The sequence below is a fragment of the Perna viridis genome, chromosome 2 (genome assembly GCF_037379345.1).
Source record: "Perna viridis isolate PV_CMFRI_1.1 ecotype Kerala chromosome 2, ASM3737934v1, whole genome shotgun sequence".
Taxonomy (NCBI): Eukaryota; Metazoa; Mollusca; class Bivalvia; order Mytilida; family Mytilidae; genus Perna; species Perna viridis.
This window is the reverse complement of record NC_142446.1, coordinates 36,780,784-36,803,115: the sequence shown is the minus strand read 5'-3', so window position 1 is coordinate 36,803,115 and position 22,332 is coordinate 36,780,784. Positions and strand designations below refer to the sequence as shown.

The window sequence follows — 22,332 nt, the reverse complement described above, 5'->3', positions numbered from 1 at the left end:
GGTCCGGCCTAAGCAGTTCAGTTCAATAAGGTCAAACCTAAGCAGTTCAGTTCAGACAGATCAGGCCTAAGTGGTTCAGTTCAGACAGGTCAGTCCTAAGTGGTTCAGTTCAGACATGTCAGGCCTATGTGGTTCAGTTCAGACAGGTCAGGCCTAAGTGGTTCAGTTCAGACAGGTCAGTCCTAACATGTCAGTCCTAAGTGGTTCAGTACAGACAGGTCAGGCCTAAGTGATTCAGTACAGACAGGTCAGGCCTAAGTGGTTCAGTTCAGATAGGTCAGGCCTAAGTGGTTCAGTTCAGAGAGGTTTCACTATACACAAAAACAAAGTTTTACATGACTTAAATTTTACACATAGAAAATAATACTCTATAAAACATTAAAATATTCATATCTAAAACTACTACCTTTAAAACAAAGGCTATTCAGAATAAGCTATCTTGGAATGTTACAATACCCATGATCTATCTTAACAATATCAACAAAGATAGGAATGACAAACTAACTAGGGACTATGAAATATTTAGACACTATTTTTTAGAAACAATATCTACAGCTTAGTATCACAACTGGCATAAACATTTTTTTTTATCAACTTTTGGGTCTCAATCTATTTTTTCAATCATTGTACTTGTTCCAAAAATAGATGGAAAATGACAAAAGTAATGAAGTGAAGGTCAAATTAAGATCCAACAGTTTTTCTACAAATTTAAGTCAAGTTAAAACAAAATGTAACTGGCACAAAAATACAGACTGGCAGAAATTAAAATTGTTTCTTTTTGTAATATTGAATCAATCATAGTGCCAATAGTGTTTTGAACTAGGTTTAAGGAGGTAGACCTAGGGTAAGGGACACAACTATTAAAATTCATTGAAACGTTTGTATTCAGCATTTTACATCAATCTCATGTAAGCATCAAAGTAACTTGGATTAATTTCATTCTGTTTCAAATGAAAGCTTGATAGGCTTTGGTGAATTGAATATGATACAAACATATTACTGATTTCAAGAGTTGTGATCTTTAAGCCCTGGGTCTACCTCCTTAAGGTTTGAAAGTACTTTGGAAGGTTTAAATGAGAATTATAGAATGTATAAAGAAGAGTGTTGCAATAAGCACTAGGAACCTTGAATTTAGTTAAAAAAAATGAAATATTATTTTTTGTGTCATATTTGGAAAGTTATGACATTCATAACTCATGAACAACTTGAAGAACTGCGAGTACTTCTCACTAGGGGATACCCCTAGCTACCTTCCCTAGAAACTTAGGAAACATCAAAAGTAATTGAGATGGACATTCAAAATAGGAGGTGCACAGTGGCATCATCTAATGAAGAATACATGCCAGTTTTCAGTGGTTTCAGAACAGTTGTGGATAGGAACTGGGAAAGGACTACTAAATAAATTGATTGATTGTTAGGGTTTAACGCCTGAGCAGCAATATTTCAGCTATATTCAGGCAACTGCTGAATAGAAGAATGGACAACACTATATGCATAAGCAGGGGGTATAAACAGATTGAGGTAGAAAGATTAATAACTGTTCATTGTCCATATCTAAATAAATTTTACTTATTCCTTAGAAAAACTGCTTCAAACCAGACTCTAGAGTTCTGAGAAGAACTATTTTACTAAGATTTTTTACAAACAAGGTCATAATGTAATAATGATAATAACAGGTAATAGATACAAGAGGGTGGATTGACTGACTACAAGGGGGTACCCAAATCAGGTCTCAGTATTTTTTTTCCATTTATCCAATTTTTCTAAAAATGGGAGGGTGTGCCCCTGGCACAGTTGGCCTGAATATGCCTTTGAAAATGACAATTCAGCCTGTTCAGACACATTCATTATAAATTTGAAACATAACTGGAAATTGACCACACTAATTTTTCTCACTGGAGGATAATGTACTACCAGACCACTGAATTAGTTAGAAATTTAAAACATTATGTCAATGCAAACATATTAATAATCTTCCAGTTCTTTACTTTCCAAAAATAGGAGAATTTCTATTTTTTTCAGTAAATACTACATTTAATAAGGCCCTTATTGATCATATGTAACAATGAGAACCCTTATCATTGGACCGTACTGAGTAGAATGAGAACCCTTATCATTGGACCGTACTGAGTAGAATGAGAACCCTCATCATTGGACCGTACTGAGTAGAATGAGAACCCTCATCATTGGACCATACTGAGTAGAATGAGAACCCTCATCATTGGACCCTACTGAGTAGAATGAGAACCCTCATCATTGGACCGTACTGAGTAGAATGAGAACCCTTATCATTGGACCATACTGAGTAGAATGAGAACCCTTATCATTGGACCATACTGAGTAGAATGAGAACCCTCATCATTGGACCATACTGAGTAGAATTAGACTGGGTCCTTTACACTACCAAAATACTAAAAAAGATTTTTTGTTATAATTGCACTGTATGACCTTCTAATAATGAATTGTTAATCCATTATTCAATAAAATCTGTTTTGGGAATCATTAATACCATCAACTAGTATGGATGATCCAGAAAAAAACAGATTTAGAAATAACAGCTATAAAATCTGCTGTTTAAGAAAAAGAAATTAAAGCAGATAAAACTGAAAAGAAAATATCATGGATTTCTAAGTGGGAAAGTGGGAAACAGTACTTTTTACTGACAAAAATGATCATCTCTATCCTAGCCCTGGGACCACAAAACTTGAAAAATTACTTAAGTCTGAGATTTTTCTTTGATGCAAAAAAAAACCCAAAAAAACAGATGTTAATTTGAATTATCATGGAATAATATTCTCAGATTTATCTATTTCTTTTTATTTATGTGGCCCAAGGACAACGATTCCCAAAATTGCTAAATCAGAAGCTTATTATTGTATATAAACTTAAAAATCTAATTGATATAAAAAAGAACAATGCTTTGAGCTGAAACCATCACTACCAGATACATTGCTTGTGATCTTCATTTCAGCTAGGTACATATACTAAGAAACACCAATTATCTACACAGGTAAATACATCATGCGTAATACATATAAAATTCATACGGTTTTCAAAAGAAAACATAAGAAATTAAAGGAACACAATTTGAACAAGTTATAAAAATATTAGCATGGTGATAAAACAAACACTTAATACAAGTCTTTGTAAGAATTAGGCAATTTTATTAGCAATGAAAGTTGAAATAGGTAATGTGTAAATGTAACAACAACCCTACTAAACAGGAATAAAAAGCTATGGGGAGCACAGCATGATACAACAGCCGTGATTGAACCCTAAACAGTTTGGCAAAATGTGGATACAACAAAGGTTGGATACTATATTGCACAAAATTTTGAAGTCAATTAATTTTATTTAAATCAGACCAAAAATAGTCCTTTTTTTGGGGTGTGGCCCCTTCAATGCCTTGTAACTTGTCAATTGTAAGAGATATTTGAAATCTGACTGAATTAGGTAGGCAGGAATTTCTATGAGGAAACCAATAAAAATCAAAGAATAGTCTTCAAAGTTGCTAATAGTCAAATATTCAATGCCAAGGATTTTGGCTTGTTTTCAACATTCGAAATGGCACAAATGCAATAGGCTCTAAAATCGGGTGACTTTCGCTAGAATCTTGGTACCCTTGATATGATTACTCTTTCAAACCCTGATGAGCTTAATGTGGAGTAGTAATATATGATTATGCAAGTCATATGCAAATGTTAAGTACTGAAATTATGAGTGAAAGAAGTCACAAATAATATTAGCGACTTGGAAATATATTTTTAAATCAGAACAAAAATAAAAAAAGTCCATATTTCTGGGTGTGGCCCTTCAGACTACTTATAATTCGAAAACCATAAGAGATATCTGAAATCTGATTGAAAAATACAGGCAGGGATTTTTTTGAAGAATTCAATGAAAAGTTCTTTTGTTTTGAAAGTGGACCAGAGATAAAATTTTTTTTTACTTTGACCCCCTACACCTTAAAAACTGTCCAAAACACATAAAATCTGCTTTTTACATTTGTTTACCAGAATTAAATAAGGAACACAATGAAAAAGGATTCATTAAAATCGGGGAAAAAAACACACATTCTATATGGGTTTTAATAAATGACCTATTTTACCCTTTTTGGCCCCTTTTTTCTCAAATTAAACAGGAACCTTCCTTTAAAGATTAGTAAAATCATATCAAAGAAGTTGGTTAGGTAAGGGCTTAATTTGGCCACCAAAACAAAGTCTACATGAAGAAAATTTTATGTTGTTTCTCAAGCTCCTTAGCGTCATATAGGGTCATACATGCCCTTCAAACCTGGCCGAGATTGGGAAAATCTATTAAAAAGGCTGGAAAACACCAAACTTTGTAGTTTTCACTCTTAACAATGGCCACATGCATGTTGACTCTTGTCTGTCATATATTTTGTGTATAATTCTCAGTTACAACTTGTGTAAAAATATCTTAAGTCAGCAGATGTGTGGCCATATCCATTCCACACAAAAACCATCTTAAAAATTGCAGAAAACTTAAAAATTAATGATTTTTTTTGTAAAAGTTACATAAATGCATACTGTTATTTCTGGAAAAACCTCATGAATCTCTTCTGATATTCAGTGTTTGCAACCATTTTACTATAGTACTTCTACCTAGAAATCAGCTCTAATCAAATTTTCAAAAATGCCCAAATTATGAGGCCAATAGAGGTCCTTACTGAACTTTCTCCTTTCAAAAAAATTGGTCAACCACAACTTAAGTTATTGCACAGAAAAAAAAGTGTCCCCTGACAAAGACGACATTGCCGACGACAACACCACAACCGATGACTGAGCTATAACATTATATGACTGAAAATATTTTGTGGTCGTATAAAAACCCCAAAGGTTGTCTATGGGCTTTCAATGAACAACACACAGCCTGTCTTTGACTGGCTGCTGAAATGACTTTTAAGTAAAGCAAAATGGGAATGAGTTTTTTCTCATCACAATAAATAAAATAGATAGAAAACAAATGGTTCTGTACATTAAGTACATTCCAATAACTAGCTGATTTCATCCGAAAATTATGATAATATTTCTAATACCTATTTGGCTTAAGAACTTGTACAGGTTACATCTGCCTCATATACTTTTCACAATGCAATAAGGGTTGTATACTAATGCCAAATGCTATTCGTGGTTCTGGGTTCATCTGTTTATTTCTTACAGCTATATCCAAATAGAATGAAACATTTTCAGCCTAATTCTTACACAGTTCAGTACAAAATCATACCATAACAAAACAAGATAAAAATAAAAACAAAAATATGCCATTACAAAAATAGAAACATACATAAATGTAAAACTAATGGATATGTTTTGATTATTGTCAATGCTTGGTTGTTATGTAAGGCCATTTAAAGTTAATTTCTTGGTTCTCATCAATTTCTTGTTTACCTTTTTATTGCCCAAAAAAGTGATGAATGTGTTTTCTACATTGCACATAAAAAAATACAAGCGGTGCATTTATTTATTTCATTGATATGACAATAAAAAATAGATCATGTCACCCTCAAAAGAGATGAAGAAGGGCCTGAAAACCAAGAATTCTTTTTTGTTGGCCTAAGACCAAAAAACAAAATTAAACCGGTATTCAATATTGCAGGATACAATGAAGACAAAACAAAATAACGAAATAAGGGATTACATGTACATGTACTAATGGTACCTTTTATCATTTCATATCATATCAAGTTTATAAAACAGTAAAACCTGTTTAAATTGAACTCCTTTTGGACTTAACAAACGTGATAGGTTCAGTCAATTGTTTACCAAGGTCCAAAATACATTTAACCTGATGATAGAAATGGACTTAAAAAGAAGTATCTCATTTTGACAGGTTTTCAGATTATTCTGGGTTCAGTTTAGACAGGTTTCACTGTACATCTTTATTACCTGCTGAACTAATAAAAGGATAAATTATACATAATACCTTCAAAGCTATACTAGATAAGAAATTACTCTGCCCAGTAGAAGCTGGGAAAATTCAACCTAAGTGTGTTGCAGTTTGAAAGATCTACAGAAGTTTTACTAATAAAATATACAATTTATTCATTCAAGTTACATATCAAATATAAAACCATATTGGTGAAAAGAAGCTGAGAAAAGTGGGAATTAAAATTGTTTGTATATGAAACAAATCAGGAATTGACCCTTCTCACAAGTTTGAAAATGATGTTAAAATAAACTAGACAGAACATTTGTTAATATGTAACTACAAAAGTTTCATCACAAAAAATTGCTATAACTAAAATCAAACATGAGTTTACTTAATAAACAAGGAAGTAAATTATCGTAAAAAATGTAATGGTAAAATATGGATTTGAAAATCTGATTTCTGATTTAAATCGAAAAAACAATCATGTCTGTACAATGCTTTCTATGCAGACATTTATTTATGCTCTGGAATGTTGTGTCATTTTGTATATCCAGTATTGTTATTTCTGGTTTAGCAATACCCTAATGACAGGATGTTTTATCTAATCTAACAAAATAATAGACCATGTAATGCTACAACAAAATACCAATTGACTTTGAAAGTTTTATGGACTAGTATTTTCATTGTTTTTATAATGGCCTAAATTAGAACAAATTAGTAACTTTCTAAGAACAAATATGATTTCATATTGCTTAATTCATAAGATACATTAGATAATAATTATTATAAAATAATAGAATTTTAACAAGCTTCATTAAAAGTCAGTGTTTAGTACATGTATCAACTGGGCTAACAAATTCATAAAACAATACGGAGATGATATACATGATCCAAAAATGTGGAAAACTATGGTACACAAGTTTTTTCCATAAACCATTGAATTATTGTGATGTTGATCTACTGATTGGTTTCAATGGAATGTCGTCCATGGCTCCTTGTCTAGTTAAAATATGGCCACTACTACATTTACGTTCTGGTGGGCCGCTATTATCTGGTTCATTTCCGTCTAAAACTTGATCCCCTGCTTTACCAAAGGGTTGTTCTGCATCAACTTTTCCAACAACAATAGTATCTCCATCATGCCCTGAAGATATTACTGTACATGTTGCAGACACATTTGGTGAAGCTGAAGATGAGGAACTTTTTTTAGGTGCAGCAGGTGACCCAGTAGGTAGTGGAACACTACTTGCTTTTTGCAGCAATGGCTTATTAGCTTCAGTTTCATCTTCTTCAAAAACAGTATCCATTATTTGGGAGTCACAAGATCTCACATTCATGGCATGAGAATCTGTTGGTGAAACATCAAACGTTTGCCGCCTCATTGCTGGTAAGACACCCTTCCTTCCTTCCCCTCCCCGTCTGATACAAATATCAGTATCATCTTCAGACCAGGACAATGCCCTCTCTGGCATTGCCTTGATAGATGTCATTCTTTGTAATTTCAAATTGCTTTTGCGCTTGTTCTGAAGTTGCTGCATCATTGAAAACTGGCTGTGTCTTGCCATATTCCTGTCAAACATTCCTTGTGGAATCTAAAATGTAAACATTTTCAAAGAAATTAGAAATGTATACAAACACTTTAATAAAAGTGACCTAATTAGATACTATAAGTGAATATTTTAATAAAAGAGACCTAATTAGATACTATAAGTATGCACAAAATGTATCATTTTAGAATCAGCACATTGTAGAAGCACTCATTGATAGAAATTTTAAGTTGGATTATACATCAGTGTAGTATTTTTGATTTCTGACAGCAGGGGGGATAAAGCAGACACCTGCACTGCCTGAAGTTTATGAAGGCCTTTAATGGTATAATCTAATTTTAATTAACTGCATAGTTCTAGTTATTCAAAGTGATGTCTATACACCCTACTGAAGGCATTTCATCTGATTTATTTTGTATGTAAAAGACATTCCTTGATAATTTTTTTGTGTTTCTATTTAATTCTTAAGAAGAGTGAAACTGATCTTCAGATGAACATTTTGACAATTAATTCAATAAAAATAACAATGCCTTTTGTATTTATTATATCTATAAATGAAGTTTGCTTTAGATAAATTTGTACTTTTACATGCTTCATATATGATTGTAATGTTCTCATTTATTTTGTAAGTTGTTACAAAATTTAAATTCTTTAAAACATAAAATGGCTAATTAACTTAGGCTGAGCAATATATAAACATCCAGAGAGATAAGTAAAGAAATGTTATTACCAAGACATACTCCTACACTGCAAAAGTTTTAAGTATAAATGACTCATTATTCCTGTATGATAAATAAGGTTTACAACATAATGGGACTTGACCTGTTATTTTCTTTTAGGGGTAGGGCTCATTCTCAGCCTCTCACCATTTAATACAGGAGTCAAACTAACCATTTTTTCCAGATGTATAAAATAATACACATGATAACACTAGTCTTTACCACAATACAAAGTGAGGGAGGTTAAAAAAAGATTTATATTGATGGCTTGTGACTGAAAAAAAAACTGTATTGAGGGATTGCTGTTTGTTTGTTGGGGTTTAACGTCCAAGCAGCAATATTTCAGCTATATTCAGACGATGAACATGAAATTGATGATAAAATGAACATGAAATGATGATAAAATGAAAAAGGGATGGGACACAAGGACAATGGGGGGGGGGTCGACAAATTTTGATTGCCACTGGAAATAGGGAGAGGTGGGTAGGGTCGGGCAATTTAGCCTCCTGTGGCGGAGCCCTATGGTTCCTACTCCGGAAGAATACCACAGTAGGGTTCTTTAACGTGCAAGGAACGTGGCATCTTTCCAAACACGGTGCACCACTATGGTTTGCGGTCAGGTTTTCTGTATTATAGCCTGACAACCCCAGCATGTAACACGCCAGGGGTACCCCATTCCACCACCTGGGGCACACATCCCATTTGCTCTGTGGGCAGAGCGCCCTAGCCGCTGGCTAGGGTTCTGAGCACTATTTAGTCGCCTTTTACGACAAGCTTAGCGCTGCTGCAGGCCTATTCTTTTAACACCCGGACCTGCACGGGGGTTGAGGGATTGCAATCATTCTCTTATGCCACATAAACAACATTTCATGTCAGCAAAAGTTTTACAATTCATACTTTCAAAGCAAGATTTTATGATCATAAATCATTGACTGAGCAGCAGAAAGAAAAAACAATTACAAATAAAAGAATATTTCTTTAAACAATTAAGTGGTATGATATAACAACAGAAAGTTAAGAGTAATGATTTAGAAAAATGCTCCACTAACAACTAAGAATTATATAGTGAAATGCTGTGACAAAATTATTGTCAGCAGGGAAGCATTTTTCCCCATTGATAATTCAAAGGTAATTAATTGAACTAGAAGTTGTCCAAAAATTTTGAATCAAGAAGACTTTGGTAGGACTTATCATAAGGATTATTTCAGCAATTGAAAGTTTCTTTCTATCTATCAGTTTTCATGAAACCCATCATTTTTCATCTTTCAAGGGCAGAAACTCTTTCAAGGAGTCGCCTTTTATCCCTGAAGACTTTAGTAGGCTTTACAATAAGGATCATTATATCTAATGGTTTTGGAGATATATAAGAAAAACTACTGTATGACCCCTATTGGTCAAGTAGTGTCAGAGGAGAAGATTTTTGAAAGAAATAACATTAAAAATAGCAACAAAAATGTCAAAAAGGTCAATAGTTCCAACATGGCTTGATGGCTTAAAATGAATATGTTAAAATGAAAATTTGACCACAGATAGACCATCATGCTGAACATTTTTACCCAGCTTCAGAATTTGGCTAAACCTAACAGTTTTGGAGATATATGTGAAAAACTACTATCTGACCCCTAAGTTCTATTTTTAGTAATAGTGACCATGTTTTTCAATGCATCAAATATCATTTCTATGCAGGATGCCTTACAGAACTTTCATACCAAGTTTGGTTCCAATTGGTCAGGTAGTGTCAGAGGAGAAATTTTTGAAAGAATAATATTAAAAACAGCAAAAACGTCGAAAAGGGCAACAACTCCACATAGCCTAACAGATTAAAACGAAAATTGGACTACACATAGATCTCATTATGCTGAATACTTTTACCCAGTCAGAATTTGACTAAACCTCACATTTTTGGAGATATATGTGAAAAACTACTGTAATATTTGTCAAATCAAAATGAAGGCATGATTAATACAATCAACTGAATATTGTATCCAATAATTGTCAAAAATTTGAAGAAAATCTGTCCTAAAGTTTGAGAGACAGTGCATTCGCAAAATCTTCATATTGTGTCAATGCACAAAAAAATGTCGAAGTCCCATAACTCTCATAAACTTTGTTGAAACAAAATGGTGGGGCAATATGATCAACTAAATGTTGTTTCTAAAAGCCATACAAAGTTTGAACAAAATCCATCCAGTGGCTTGAGAGGAATTATTTTCACAAGATTACAGACACATGAATGAAAGGATGGACAGACAGACTGAGACCATTACCATGTACCTAAGTTGTGCTACGACGGGGGACAACAAAATCATGTTAAGAATTGCATAGCTAAAGCACAAGAGACTCCATTCCTCCTTGTTTCACAGATTTAATTCCAATGATAAGAATATAATCATGATAATGAGAATCTAAAGGAGAGCTTCCATTCATTATGGCAAACATTGTTCCAAATATCATTGAAATCCATCAAATAAATCTGTTGACAGATAGTAACATGTAATGATATACCTATCATAAGACAGGACTTTAAAACCATACACTAATGAAAATAAGTTCAAGATCCTTATGTGCACATGCAAATACATACAAAGCAATAACAGCCATACACTTCTTACCGCAAACCTGTGCCCCTGTTCTATTTTAGTCTTTAATTTAAAATATACATTATTAGTTTAGGAAAAACAAATTAAGGATACACGCTGCTCGGTTTAAAAATAACAAGGATGTGAAATCATTCATAATCTTTCATGCTAAAACAATATGAAGAAAAAAAATTGATGGGTCAGTGTGTTTGTTTTTGAGATAGCAGCATTTGAAATTGTGGCCAGAAAAAGACTTCTCTGGATTTTCCATAAATTTTGTCTTAGTAGGTGTTATCTATTCAAAATTCTACAGAAATAACAAGAATTTCATAAAAACTTCTCAAATAATATATTAAGGTGTGTTCAATGAAACATGGGGATCACTGAGCAAAAAATATTTATGCTATGAAACCAAAGGAGTTCAAAAATCTTACAAAAAAAAAAAGATAAGAATCTATGCATCTTAAATTGGGTCAAGTACACTTATTTCACATTTTGTATATTTTTTCTTTTCAATATATCTTGACCAACACTTTTTCATCCTAATAAATATTAGAGTTGCAGAGCACTGTAACTGGAGTCAATTGCACAAAAAGCCATAGGTATAAAATTTATCATAATATATGATATCACAATGTTGTTTTCGATCAACTTTACACTTATGACTTTTCGTGACATTGACGTCAAAACTATGACTTTAAATCTTTACTCCAGTGTGAAACCTGTATGAGCTTCAGATGGAACAATTGTTCAGTTTAGACAGTGTTTGGTTAACATAAGTTCAAAAAGTCTTGATAATAATCAATGGACATCAGAATATGTCTAGTTTGGACTGGTTTTCAGTTTATTCAGGATTCAGTTGTATGTTGTATTGCCTTTGTAAAAGAAAAATGTCATTACATTATGATAAATGAGCAGTTTTCCTTAGACTTTTTGTTTGTTCAATTTTTTTCCTAACATATTTGGCAATCCTTCTATAAAAATCTTACCATTCGTGTGGTTGAAGCATGTTGTTCCATCATTTGCCTAAAGTCGGAGACTGATGGAGTTTTTGTAGAATTTGATCGATCTCTCACAGATTTCTTCCTTATTGTAGTTTCTGAAGAACAAAATAAAATAAAATTCATCAAAATAGGACAATACACAATATTTAAGGATTCTTTTCAATTTTTTATAAAATTTAATAAAAAAGTAAGAGTTGCCCTTATACAATGTGAATAAGCCAACGCTGCATAACTTTTGAGGTATTAAAAAATAACATTCGTAACAGAGATTTATATACAATACTGAAAAAAGTTATGGCAACATCCATGTACCAAGGCAACAACAGGGCATTGATAACCATTAGACTGAAGATTTAATATTACAGCTGTTCCAGTTAAACATATAAGGGATGGGATAAGGCACTTTTATTATTTGTTTATGGGTGTTTAATATAAAACATCAATTGAACTTCTATGTGTGGCTCCATTGGTGAAAAAGTGTGTTCCTCTGGTACCTAATATCTTCATGGAAAAGCCCTAAGGAAAGGTTATAAAATTAACTTCATGGTTGATCTTCCCTTGATAAAAAAACAATTGCCTGATGAACTTACTGAGGAAGTTTACTGGACAATAAACAAAAAGACAAACTTTAACAGACTTTATATAAAGCCAGACCAAGAAAATATTGAAGCTCATATAGAGAGAAAAAAGTGGGATAATAAAAACATTGTTGATTTTTTTGTTGTCAGCAAGTGGAAGCCTATGGAAAGTTTTCTTCTCTACACACAAGCTACACCACTTCTACATCAACAAAGCAGAAAAGTCTATATTTTTATGCAGATAGACAATTTTAAATAATTAATCAGGACATATTGTGTGACCTATGAAAATACTAGAAAGCATCCGGTAATTTGTGTTTCTGGTGATATCCAAAACAACATGATAAATGCCAATGAAATTTGGTTTGTCTAGCAATGTCTTGGTTGCAGAAGTTTCACTTTCAGTCCAAGCAATTGCAGAAATATGGAGTTTGAATGTACACATCCTTGGTTTGAAACACAAATTATCTGATGCTTTCTAGTATTTTCATAGGTCACACAAGTCCTGAGGAATCATTAGAAGAATTGGATGGTGATACCTGTGTTATTTTATAAGATTTATCCTTTATTAAGGGAATGCAAAGCAGTAAAAAGTAATATGTTTGATTTTATTTGAAAAAAAAAAGTTTACTTGAAGCAAGGCACCCCAAATCTGGGATCACCCTTTTCGTGTTTATAAAATAGACTGGCTGCATATTTGATAGTGAAAGCAAGCCCCTGTGCTGCCTGTTTCTTACAGAGACTGACACTTAAAAGGTCATTCAATAACAAAAGAGATTGACATACCCTTTTCTTCTTCTTCGGGATCTAATTCATCAGTATTGTTTGCTAATCTCAGTAACATGGCTGAGCTGTCTATCTTGCGCCTGAAAAATAATATACAAACTTTCACCCATGTTGTTTTAACAGATATGCATATATATATATATATGTATATGTGTGTGTGTGTGTGTGTAGTGGGAAGAGGGTTATTCTCATTCTGCTCTCATTATTTTTAATTTTTTTTTATTTTATTGTTGATTGACACAAAAGGCATGTCTGTAGAAACAACATGGATGAAATGTCTCGGAATGTGACAACTCTATTTGCTACACTGCTCCATGGGATCAAATTGATACAGGGAAGATATATAAACATATAGAAAGGTCTAAAAAATTCCCAACGATGTTAGAACTGTCAAAATTGTGATGCAAATTCTTGGTCGTTCCCTCTGCAGGTTTCGAACTCATACTGCTGTGACATCTATGGCAACACCACTTGCACAAAGTCCAGTGCCCTAGACCATTCCGCCAGCTAGGCTATATAAAATATAGCTTTCGCTGGCCGGGTCATTCCTCCTCGTAGGATTAATCTAGGCCTGTAACTTAGTACACGATGTATGGTAGTACGGGACAGTTCATTTAGATGTTAATATGTAGGATAGAGGATCAAATTCATGATGCATGTCACAACAAATCAATATTATACAAATGCCTCAGAATATTTGCTACACTGCTCCATCGGATCAAATTGATACAGGGAAGATATATAAACGTATAGAAAGGTCTGAAAAATTCCCAACGATGTTAGAACTGTCAAATTTGCGATGTAAATTTTTGGTCGTTCCCTCCGCGGGACTTGAACTCGTACTGCTGAGACATCTATGGCAACACCGCCTGCACAAAGTCCAGCACCCTAGACCACTCAACCAGCTAGCCTATATAAAATATAGCTTTCGTTGGCCGGGTCATTCCTCCTCGTGGGATTAATCTAGATATATATTATCTCCCTTTGGAGTCCTCGTATAATCCCTTGAGGGGTTCAAAAGAAGTTGCTCTTGCAAGAAAAACAGGAAGACAAACAGGCACACAGATGGATGGGGTGATTCTTATATACCCCCATCTATCAGTTTGGAGGGTATGTGTTTTCCTAATCTTTATACCACTCAAAAATTATAGGTATAATCCAGGCTTCAAATATTAAAAATGAGCATTAACTCTCTATGCTATACTTCTGAATGATTCTGCAAAGATTTGTACTACAATATATCTTACATGTCATCACTCTTTTCAGACATGCACTTCACTCCACATAATTGAAGATTTTTGTAATGTTCCCTGAAATAAAAAAAAAAAAATCATGCCTACTAAGTCAAATGATATACTCAACATAAAAAAAAAGCAACAATTAAAAAAAAAAATTTGTAGAAAGACTCTGACCTGCTGAATCAAAACAAACAAGAAATCTACGAGCGATGGCTCACTAGTAATACCCTGCTTTCAATCACAATATATGGAAAAATAAAGTTGTTCTAGGCAAACAGGAAGTTGTTGTAAAATTTTTAAAAAATGGATCCCACCATATGGCATACCTACAGGAAAAATGTGCTAAAATTTCAAGCCACTGTGCTGAGAAGTTGCTGAGAAAAGTGTGACAAAAATATCAAGTTCTGAAAAAAAAACACATCGGTATACAGGAAGTTTTTGTCGAATCTTTGCAAAAATAAATCCCACCATATGGCATTCCTACATGAAGAATAATTTAACATGTCAAGCAGCTGTGATGAGTAGTAGTTGAGAAACTTGACAGAAAATAATGTTACACACACAAAAACACTGACAAGGATAAAACAGTATACCCCCTCTCCTTCAACTACATATTGACTGTCAATTCTACCTACACACTGTTTGTGGTAATAAGATAAACCTTTTACTTCTAGTTCATGTAATTGAATTTTAAATATGCAGCTTTAATCAATGTTAACGTGTTAATGAACCCAAATATTCTATTAAATAATGCAACTTATCAACAGGTAACAGAAAGGGGGATAGATTACCAGTAAGCATACAAATCAGATAGAAAAAAAAATCTTCTTACTTCATTACCAGTCTCTCGTAAGTCTGGACCAACTCTACTTGATCAAAACCTTCTGGATCTCTTAAAAGGATTTTTCGGAAATAGGTATCCTGAAATCTTTTCATCTTTTCCTAATGAATATAAAATAACATCATGAATATGCAGTAACATGATAGACATGGAACCCTTAACAAGAGGCTCCCAGGAGCCTGAATCGCTCATCTGGTTAAATTTTGTCTTTCAATAACAATAAATTTAACAAGTTGTCTACTACTTCTGACTCAAGAAGATTTTGGTAGGTTTATCATAAGGATCATTACATGGCTTAATGGTTTTGGAGACATATCCAAAAAACTACAGTCTGACCCATATGTTTTATTTTTAGTAATGGCAGCCATGTTTTTTGATGGATCAAAAATCTAACTTTTGTGCAAAATACTTTCAGGAACATCTGTGCAAAAGTTTCATATAATTCCTCTCAGTAGTTTCAGAGGAGACGATTTTTGAAAAATTGTTAACAGACGACGACGGACGGCAAGTGATGGCAATACCTCACATGGCCAAAGGCCATGTGAGCTAAAAATGGTATGATTGAAAACATTCTAGTTGCTGAACAATGACAAAATGGATACTTTTTTTTTCATTTCAAGCACATTTTTTTTGCGATGGAAATTTAGACATTGAACAAAACCTGTGCAGTTTTCAGTTCACCCAGGAAAAGATTGACTGAAACCATATCATATGCATGAAAGACCCTAATGTTTAACGCAGCTTAGCAAACAAAGAATGATTAGAAAAAGAAAAAAAAAGGTGTGCAAAAATTTCCTGGTCAACAATATTTGCCATACCATTAGGAAGAAGTTGCCTTCATTGCCGACTATTTCTTCCATTCCTGCCATCATATGATCTGTCATCTACAAAAAGGGAAGTAAATCATTTCAATTGAAATAAACAACTTCATGAAAATTGTAGGAATTGTTTTGGTGTTATAGTGCAAAAAGTGGGAAAATAATCTGTTTTTCATAAATAAAGCCCCACAACTCAAAAAATTAAAATTGGAAATTCATTAAATTCAAAAGTAGGCTTACATCAATAGATATGAACAATTAAACTAACTTTCATTAAAAAAAAAAAAAAAAAAAACTACTGAAAGTATTTTTTCAGCTATTGTTTGATAACAGAAAATATCCCAATTTTTGTATCAATAAATTCCCATAACTCAAAAACAGAACATCAGAATTTAATTAACATCAATAGAAATAAATAATTCACATAAGTTTCATGACAATTTGTAGAAGCATATATTGTGGAAAGTGATAACAATGGACAAACAGACAGACAGACAGACAGATAAAAGTATACCATAATTAGTCTTAAAAGAAGGAGATATAAAAATGAAAGACAACATTTACCTTGCCATTAAGTTCACCATACATATTTGGCTCAGAAGTAGTGGCAAGTTTGACACGTAATTTTGTCACAAGTGGCTTTATTGTTGATCCCTGTAAATAAAAAAAAATAAGGAACTACTCATTAAGGTACTTAATTAAAAAAAATGGCTGAGCAAAGAAATTATTTTAAAATTCTATGAGTTGCATATTATGTGGGAAGAAACAACTACCAGTTTTGAAGTCTTTGAAATTATTAAAGTATAAACAACCTCTCTCTTTAATGGAGACAAGAACAATACCACTTGATCATGGCAAAGGAAGATTAATGATTACATGTATCAAATTCACTTTTCATTCAGTGTCAAACATTCATAACCTGAATAAACCAAAAAACTACAAATGTATAATTTACAGACAAACTCACAGCAAAGTTTACCAACTGAATTCACTTCAAGCTGATTTACAATTTAAGCTTCCTCTTGTTAGCAGTATGATAATTCCCTTCTGAAGATTTGTTTTATGTACAGATGTAAATTATGATATATACACACCTGTATGAAGACAGAAAATATGATTACAGTCAGTGTTGTTGTTATGAAGAGGTTCTTCGTTGGAAACTCATCATATTTTAGCAAAGCCACCAGAGAAAAACATACTGCACCTCGGAGTCCACCATAACTCTAAAATACAATTTCATAGTTTTATATATCTAGAAATGACATATTATTGAAGTTTGTGGTTCTTTAGAAACAAAGATAAATATTGTTTATGACAGTGGAAATTAATGCCAGTATTGTAATGAGCTTGCAAGGGAATAGATGAGATATGGGTAACAACTTTTTTACGACCTTCAAATCTACATGTAATACATGCATTGCCCTTTTCATCATGTATAAGTATGACCTAAAGTTTTCAGTCAAAATTAATGACAATAAAGATGTATTTATGACAGCATGCAGAGAGATTAACTTCAAAAGAATATTTCAGCTCATTTATTAATTCTTAATAAGCCTACAACTTAACTATAATAAATTTGAAATAAATTATCATACTTCATACAAAGATTAAGAATTTCCGCTGGAGAATCAGCATATGCTACATTGATCTCTTTCTTACTAACTTTGCCTCCACCCTCCAAAATGATTGGAAGAATGATGAACTACCCAAACAGATCTCCTTGTGATACATCACCCTCTAGACAGGAAAGAAATTGTTTTCCTAATTTACATGCACAAATGCATTCAGTATAATATAACAAATAAAGCACACAGTAGAGAGTGCTACATAATATAGCATACTTAAAATGAAAAAAATCACCATCAACTGTGTCTCATGTGATATATTTACTGAGTTATTTCCCTTTACTACAGGCACTATGTCAATAATACTAACCATAATAAACATTTCATCTAAACCAATTTTTCTCACTCTGGATTTATCAAATCTGTTGATTATGAAGGAAAACAAGTAAGTATCTGAAAAAAAAATCACATATATATATTGAATTATCTCCACTTGAATAAAAATTTGCAAACTAACTGCTTGTTCGAAGAGAAATTCATTAAGATTAAGGTCCTGGATGTGCATCTAAGGAAAAGCATTGTGGGTGTAGGCTCCACCTAAAAAAAATAAAAAATTACTTTGTTTGCATGAAATCTTGATTTTTCAAAATTTCTACCCCTTATGTTTTTGCCTTGCTTTGTGCTGCCTTTAATTCCATTCATGCCACTCCTGAAATCCTGGATCAGTTTCTTTATTAATGCGGTAGAAGCCAGCGCAGCATGAGGCTAAAAGCATCTTATCTTCATTTTATTCCAATGATGATGGAACACAAAATTTTGAAAACCCTTAGAACTAATCATCTCATTTGTTCTTCAACATGGACATATTCTTGTTTATTCATTAGTTTGGAAATAATGATGTCAGTTACAAAATTCAAGTGACAATTTTACAGAAGATATTGATATCATAACTAAAAACTAATTTAACACTAACCAATTACTGTGAAATCTATTGCAGAGTACCAAACAATAAGAGCTAACATCACTGAGTAATATTTGGTGTCATATTAAGTTTTTTTTTTCTTTTGGTATATAATAAATATAATTTTCCACTCACAAAAGAACCGTGCAATAAAACAGAGAACTAATGTCCACAGTATGAAGCCTGTCTTCCATTGATGATCATCTCTTACTAATAATAGACCCAAGAACATGAAAATAATAATCTCTGTTGTAGTGCTAAAAATAGAAAGGGGATTTCCAACAAAGAATAAAGTAACAACTAGAAAAGCAATAATAACATTTTGATTTGAGTATTTAAAAATAGATGCCAACTGATTTTTTTGGTGATTTTATTGATAGATAGAAAGTTCAAAGATAAGAACATTAAAATCATCTAATTTGTAAGCAAAAACTTTTAATTTTACAACCCTCTTTTACATGTAAATCAAATGTTGGAAATTAAAAAAAAAATTTAAATTTCACAAAAAGGACATAATGCAAGATGTTTCATCATTTCAAAGACATTTGAAAAGAATTTTTTTTAAGCCACTTCAATTCATGCCTTTAATACCATAGGAATAAAACAGGTTTGTATTTTCCAAGCTTAATTTTAATACAGGGATGACATGCCTTTAGACTTAAAATCATATATTCTTTTAGAACATATGCTGTTAAACAGGAAATGTTCACAGATTTCGAACAATTTTAGTACAGCTTTGAATTCATGGTCTTCGGCCAATGATGAATATTCCCGTAACAAGTCATACTGTATTTGGTATCACAAATGAAACAGACACAAACATTTTCCTTGTTCACAGCACTGTAAATGTTATATACTTTCCAAAACTAAACATTAAATTCAAATCCTTTTAAATCTAAAAATCCATTCAAACCTAACAGCAAAAGCATGCAATTTAATGATTCAATATGGCAAGAAACTGGTATTTGTTTTGACTACCACATGGCATTTACCTGAATTTCTCTGGAAACAAATAGGAATGATTTAGTAACTAGCAGATTTTGATACAAGTCAATGGAATATAACATGTCAACCATTTTTGTTTTACAAGTTTTCATTAAAATTTTTATTATCAAAAATAACAATCAATTAATATGATACAGAAAGAAACCAAACTTGGAAGACATTTGAAGAAGACAGAATACAAATGATATATCTTTTATCGTTGCTAACAGACAAAGAAAAAAAAATCAAAATTAACCATATGAAAAATATTCTCATAAATGGTGGTGCATCACTCATTAACTTCCTTAAATAATAATAACCTCTCCTAAGCCTTGTTTACATTTTTGACTGAGGATAATATCAAGTGGAACACAATTCTCTCTTAACAGCAACTATTTAAGCTACTCTCAGTGCATTAGTTCCAATACCAACAAATTTGAAGGCCTACTTATATAGCGTTACAATATTACAAATCAGTAACCTGCTCATTCTCCTCCAGTACTAGAATAGAGCTCAAGCCTAAACATGTTTGTGTTGCCTATAGCCAACAAAACCTTTTGCTCAACACATCAAACAAGGATTTAATACAAGGACTGATACAGAAATTGCAAACTGATGACATGGAATAACCTAAATTATGATAAGAGATTTTTTACATACATACCTCATAACTCTTGTAAAATACTTGATTGCAGTACAAGACTTCCTGTTCAGATTGTTGAAAGCATAGGCCACTTGTATTAGTCCACAGCATATAAGACTGAAATACAATAAAAACAAATTCTACAATACATTTCAAGTACCAGTATTAGAATAAAATTGCTATTGATAAATACCAAGGACAAAGTACTAATACATGTATTAAAAAAGGAATAATCAATGTAGAAATTATTAATCTGACATGATATTAGAAATTGGGTATCAAAGTAATTATTTTAAAGAAGCAACAACATGCCAAGTCTGAACAGCTCATTTTCATTTAAAATTGCTGTACATAATGTATGCATTATGGTTAATGTGTGGTGTATTCTATCTTATTGATACTGGTCATTAAAACACGTTCTTTATCTTTTGAATACTGCCAATTCAAAATTTATTGTTTGTATTTTAACTATTATTTTGACTGTTTCTTACCAAAATGTGATTTGTTCTTTTGCAACATTCCGGGATGATTTACTGAGGTCAACAAACAAAGCAGAAATTGGCAAAATTGGAACTTTATATACAGTAAAAAAATGGTAACTTTAAAATCCGGATTTGAAATAGCGTAATTCTGCTAAAAGCGGAAAAAAATTATCCCTGAAAATTGAAAAAATAAAAATAACTTAGTTCAATCAATTATGTCTCTTAAAATATAAATGTTATTTATTCTGTTTTCAATTCTATCACATCTTTCACAGTAAAAAAAAATCATAACATTTGTTTCAACTAATATCTACAGTTCGAACTTGATTTCCCTGTTAGGGAGTGATTTTATCAGTGACACAATAAAATTATATGGGGTGTGCAAAAATAATTTTGAATTATTTTTTATAAGCCTGAGTATTTGTGTTGCAAACACAACTAATACTAAACCGTACCTTATAATTCCTGAGAAATGAAACATTTCAGCTAGGATGAATGCTAGGTAAGCCATACCAAATATGGCTATAGGCTCAACAACTGTGAAAGAAAAAAAACATAGGTTTAGTACTTCTTGTAGACTTATTATAGCTGGACCTTGACCTTTACTTATATATTAGTCTAATGCTGCTGATAAGAGGTTACTCCTTGTAACAAATGCACAGAATGTAACAAAATTTACAATATTTATATCAGATTGGTATTATCCTGTGTCAATATTTTGAATACTGGTAATTTATAAAGTCTGCATCACTGTGTTAATTGTTCAGAGAGAAACAATTGTTTTAAACAGTAAAGATAAAGTTGGGTATTGAACCTTTTTGCCATTTACGAGTACAGAATTTTTCCTAAGTGTGGTTCATTCTATAAAAAACAAATACAGTGTAAGACTCAACAACAACAGGTATTGCATAATTAATTGAACTGGTGTAAACATTTTAGAAGAATTAATTTTTGAATGAATTCATCTAAACATGCAACACCTACAACTGTTGAAAAAAGCTTTAACTTCGGATATTTCAAAATGCATTTTAAAAACAATAATTTATTAATGTTGGTTTTCAGATCTTATACTAAAAGTTAAATGGACAGAGCATCAGCAATGTCCTATTTATGTAGAATGTAAGACAAGAACTATGAATGGCTAAACATGATTGTGTAAGTGCAGAGGTGCTGTTTATCTTTTAATAAGTCGATGGATACGATTTTATATTTATATATTTATTTAATAATAATTCAGAAATTATTGGCTGTGTAGAAACGTATAAAGCTTTCCCAGAAGAATGATCACAAAATGAGATTTCGCCAATAGCAACATGGCAGTGTCGTGTACAGAAAGATTTGACTGGTAAGTGAAGGGTGAAACCATTTGAGGGAACATGTTTAGCTCTGTCCATCATCATAACCATTGCCTAAAATCACATTAATCCAAGCAATCTAAAAAAATCCTTCTTATACTTCATATTCATTAAAAGTAAATAATATATATCAGATTCTAGAATTTGTAGAAATCTGAAGTATATATATATATACATGTTTGTAATTACCTTTGACACTCCTTGTATATTTAGTAAGTATTGATGATAAGATTCCAATGATGACCCCAATGGCAAGTCCTCCAAAACATACAACAAAGAACTTAACAAATCCTAACACAATCTGAAAAAAAATGGGTAAATTTTACAAGATCTTACATAA

General features: G+C 32.2%; 1 protein-coding gene across 2 annotated transcripts in view; it reads right to left on the bottom strand.

The window, feature by feature from the left end:
• Positions 1 to 5,147: 5,147 nt before the first annotated feature.
• Positions 5,148 to 22,332, bottom strand: part of LOC148624873 (putative Na(+)/H(+) antiporter nhx-9) — a 44,218-nt gene continuing 27,033 nt past the window's right edge. The window contains exons 12-25 of one of the 2 annotated variants that reach the window (XM_088567920.1): positions 22,182 to 22,293; positions 21,093 to 21,174; positions 20,177 to 20,272; positions 18,664 to 18,785; positions 17,938 to 18,020; positions 17,097 to 17,225; positions 16,567 to 16,656; positions 16,003 to 16,068; positions 15,176 to 15,285; positions 14,353 to 14,415; positions 13,106 to 13,185; positions 11,727 to 11,836; positions 10,771 to 10,800; positions 6,695 to 7,484 (exon numbers count right to left, since the gene is read on the bottom strand). In XM_088567920.1, coding sequence (XP_088424046.1) covers positions 6,834 to 7,484; positions 10,771 to 10,800; positions 11,727 to 11,836; positions 13,106 to 13,185; positions 14,353 to 14,415; positions 15,176 to 15,285; positions 16,003 to 16,068; positions 16,567 to 16,656; positions 17,097 to 17,225; positions 17,938 to 18,020; positions 18,664 to 18,785; positions 20,177 to 20,272; positions 21,093 to 21,174; positions 22,182 to 22,293 — 1,824 coding nt within the window. In that variant the 3' untranslated portion in view covers positions 6,695 to 6,833. Of the gene's footprint in view, positions 7,485 to 10,770; positions 10,801 to 11,726; positions 11,837 to 13,105; positions 13,186 to 14,352; positions 14,416 to 15,175; positions 15,286 to 16,002; positions 16,069 to 16,566; positions 16,657 to 17,096; positions 17,226 to 17,937; positions 18,021 to 18,663; positions 18,786 to 20,176; positions 20,273 to 21,092; positions 21,175 to 22,181; positions 22,294 to 22,332 lie in introns of both variants that reach the window. The other variant, XM_088567921.1, reaches the window with a different exon arrangement.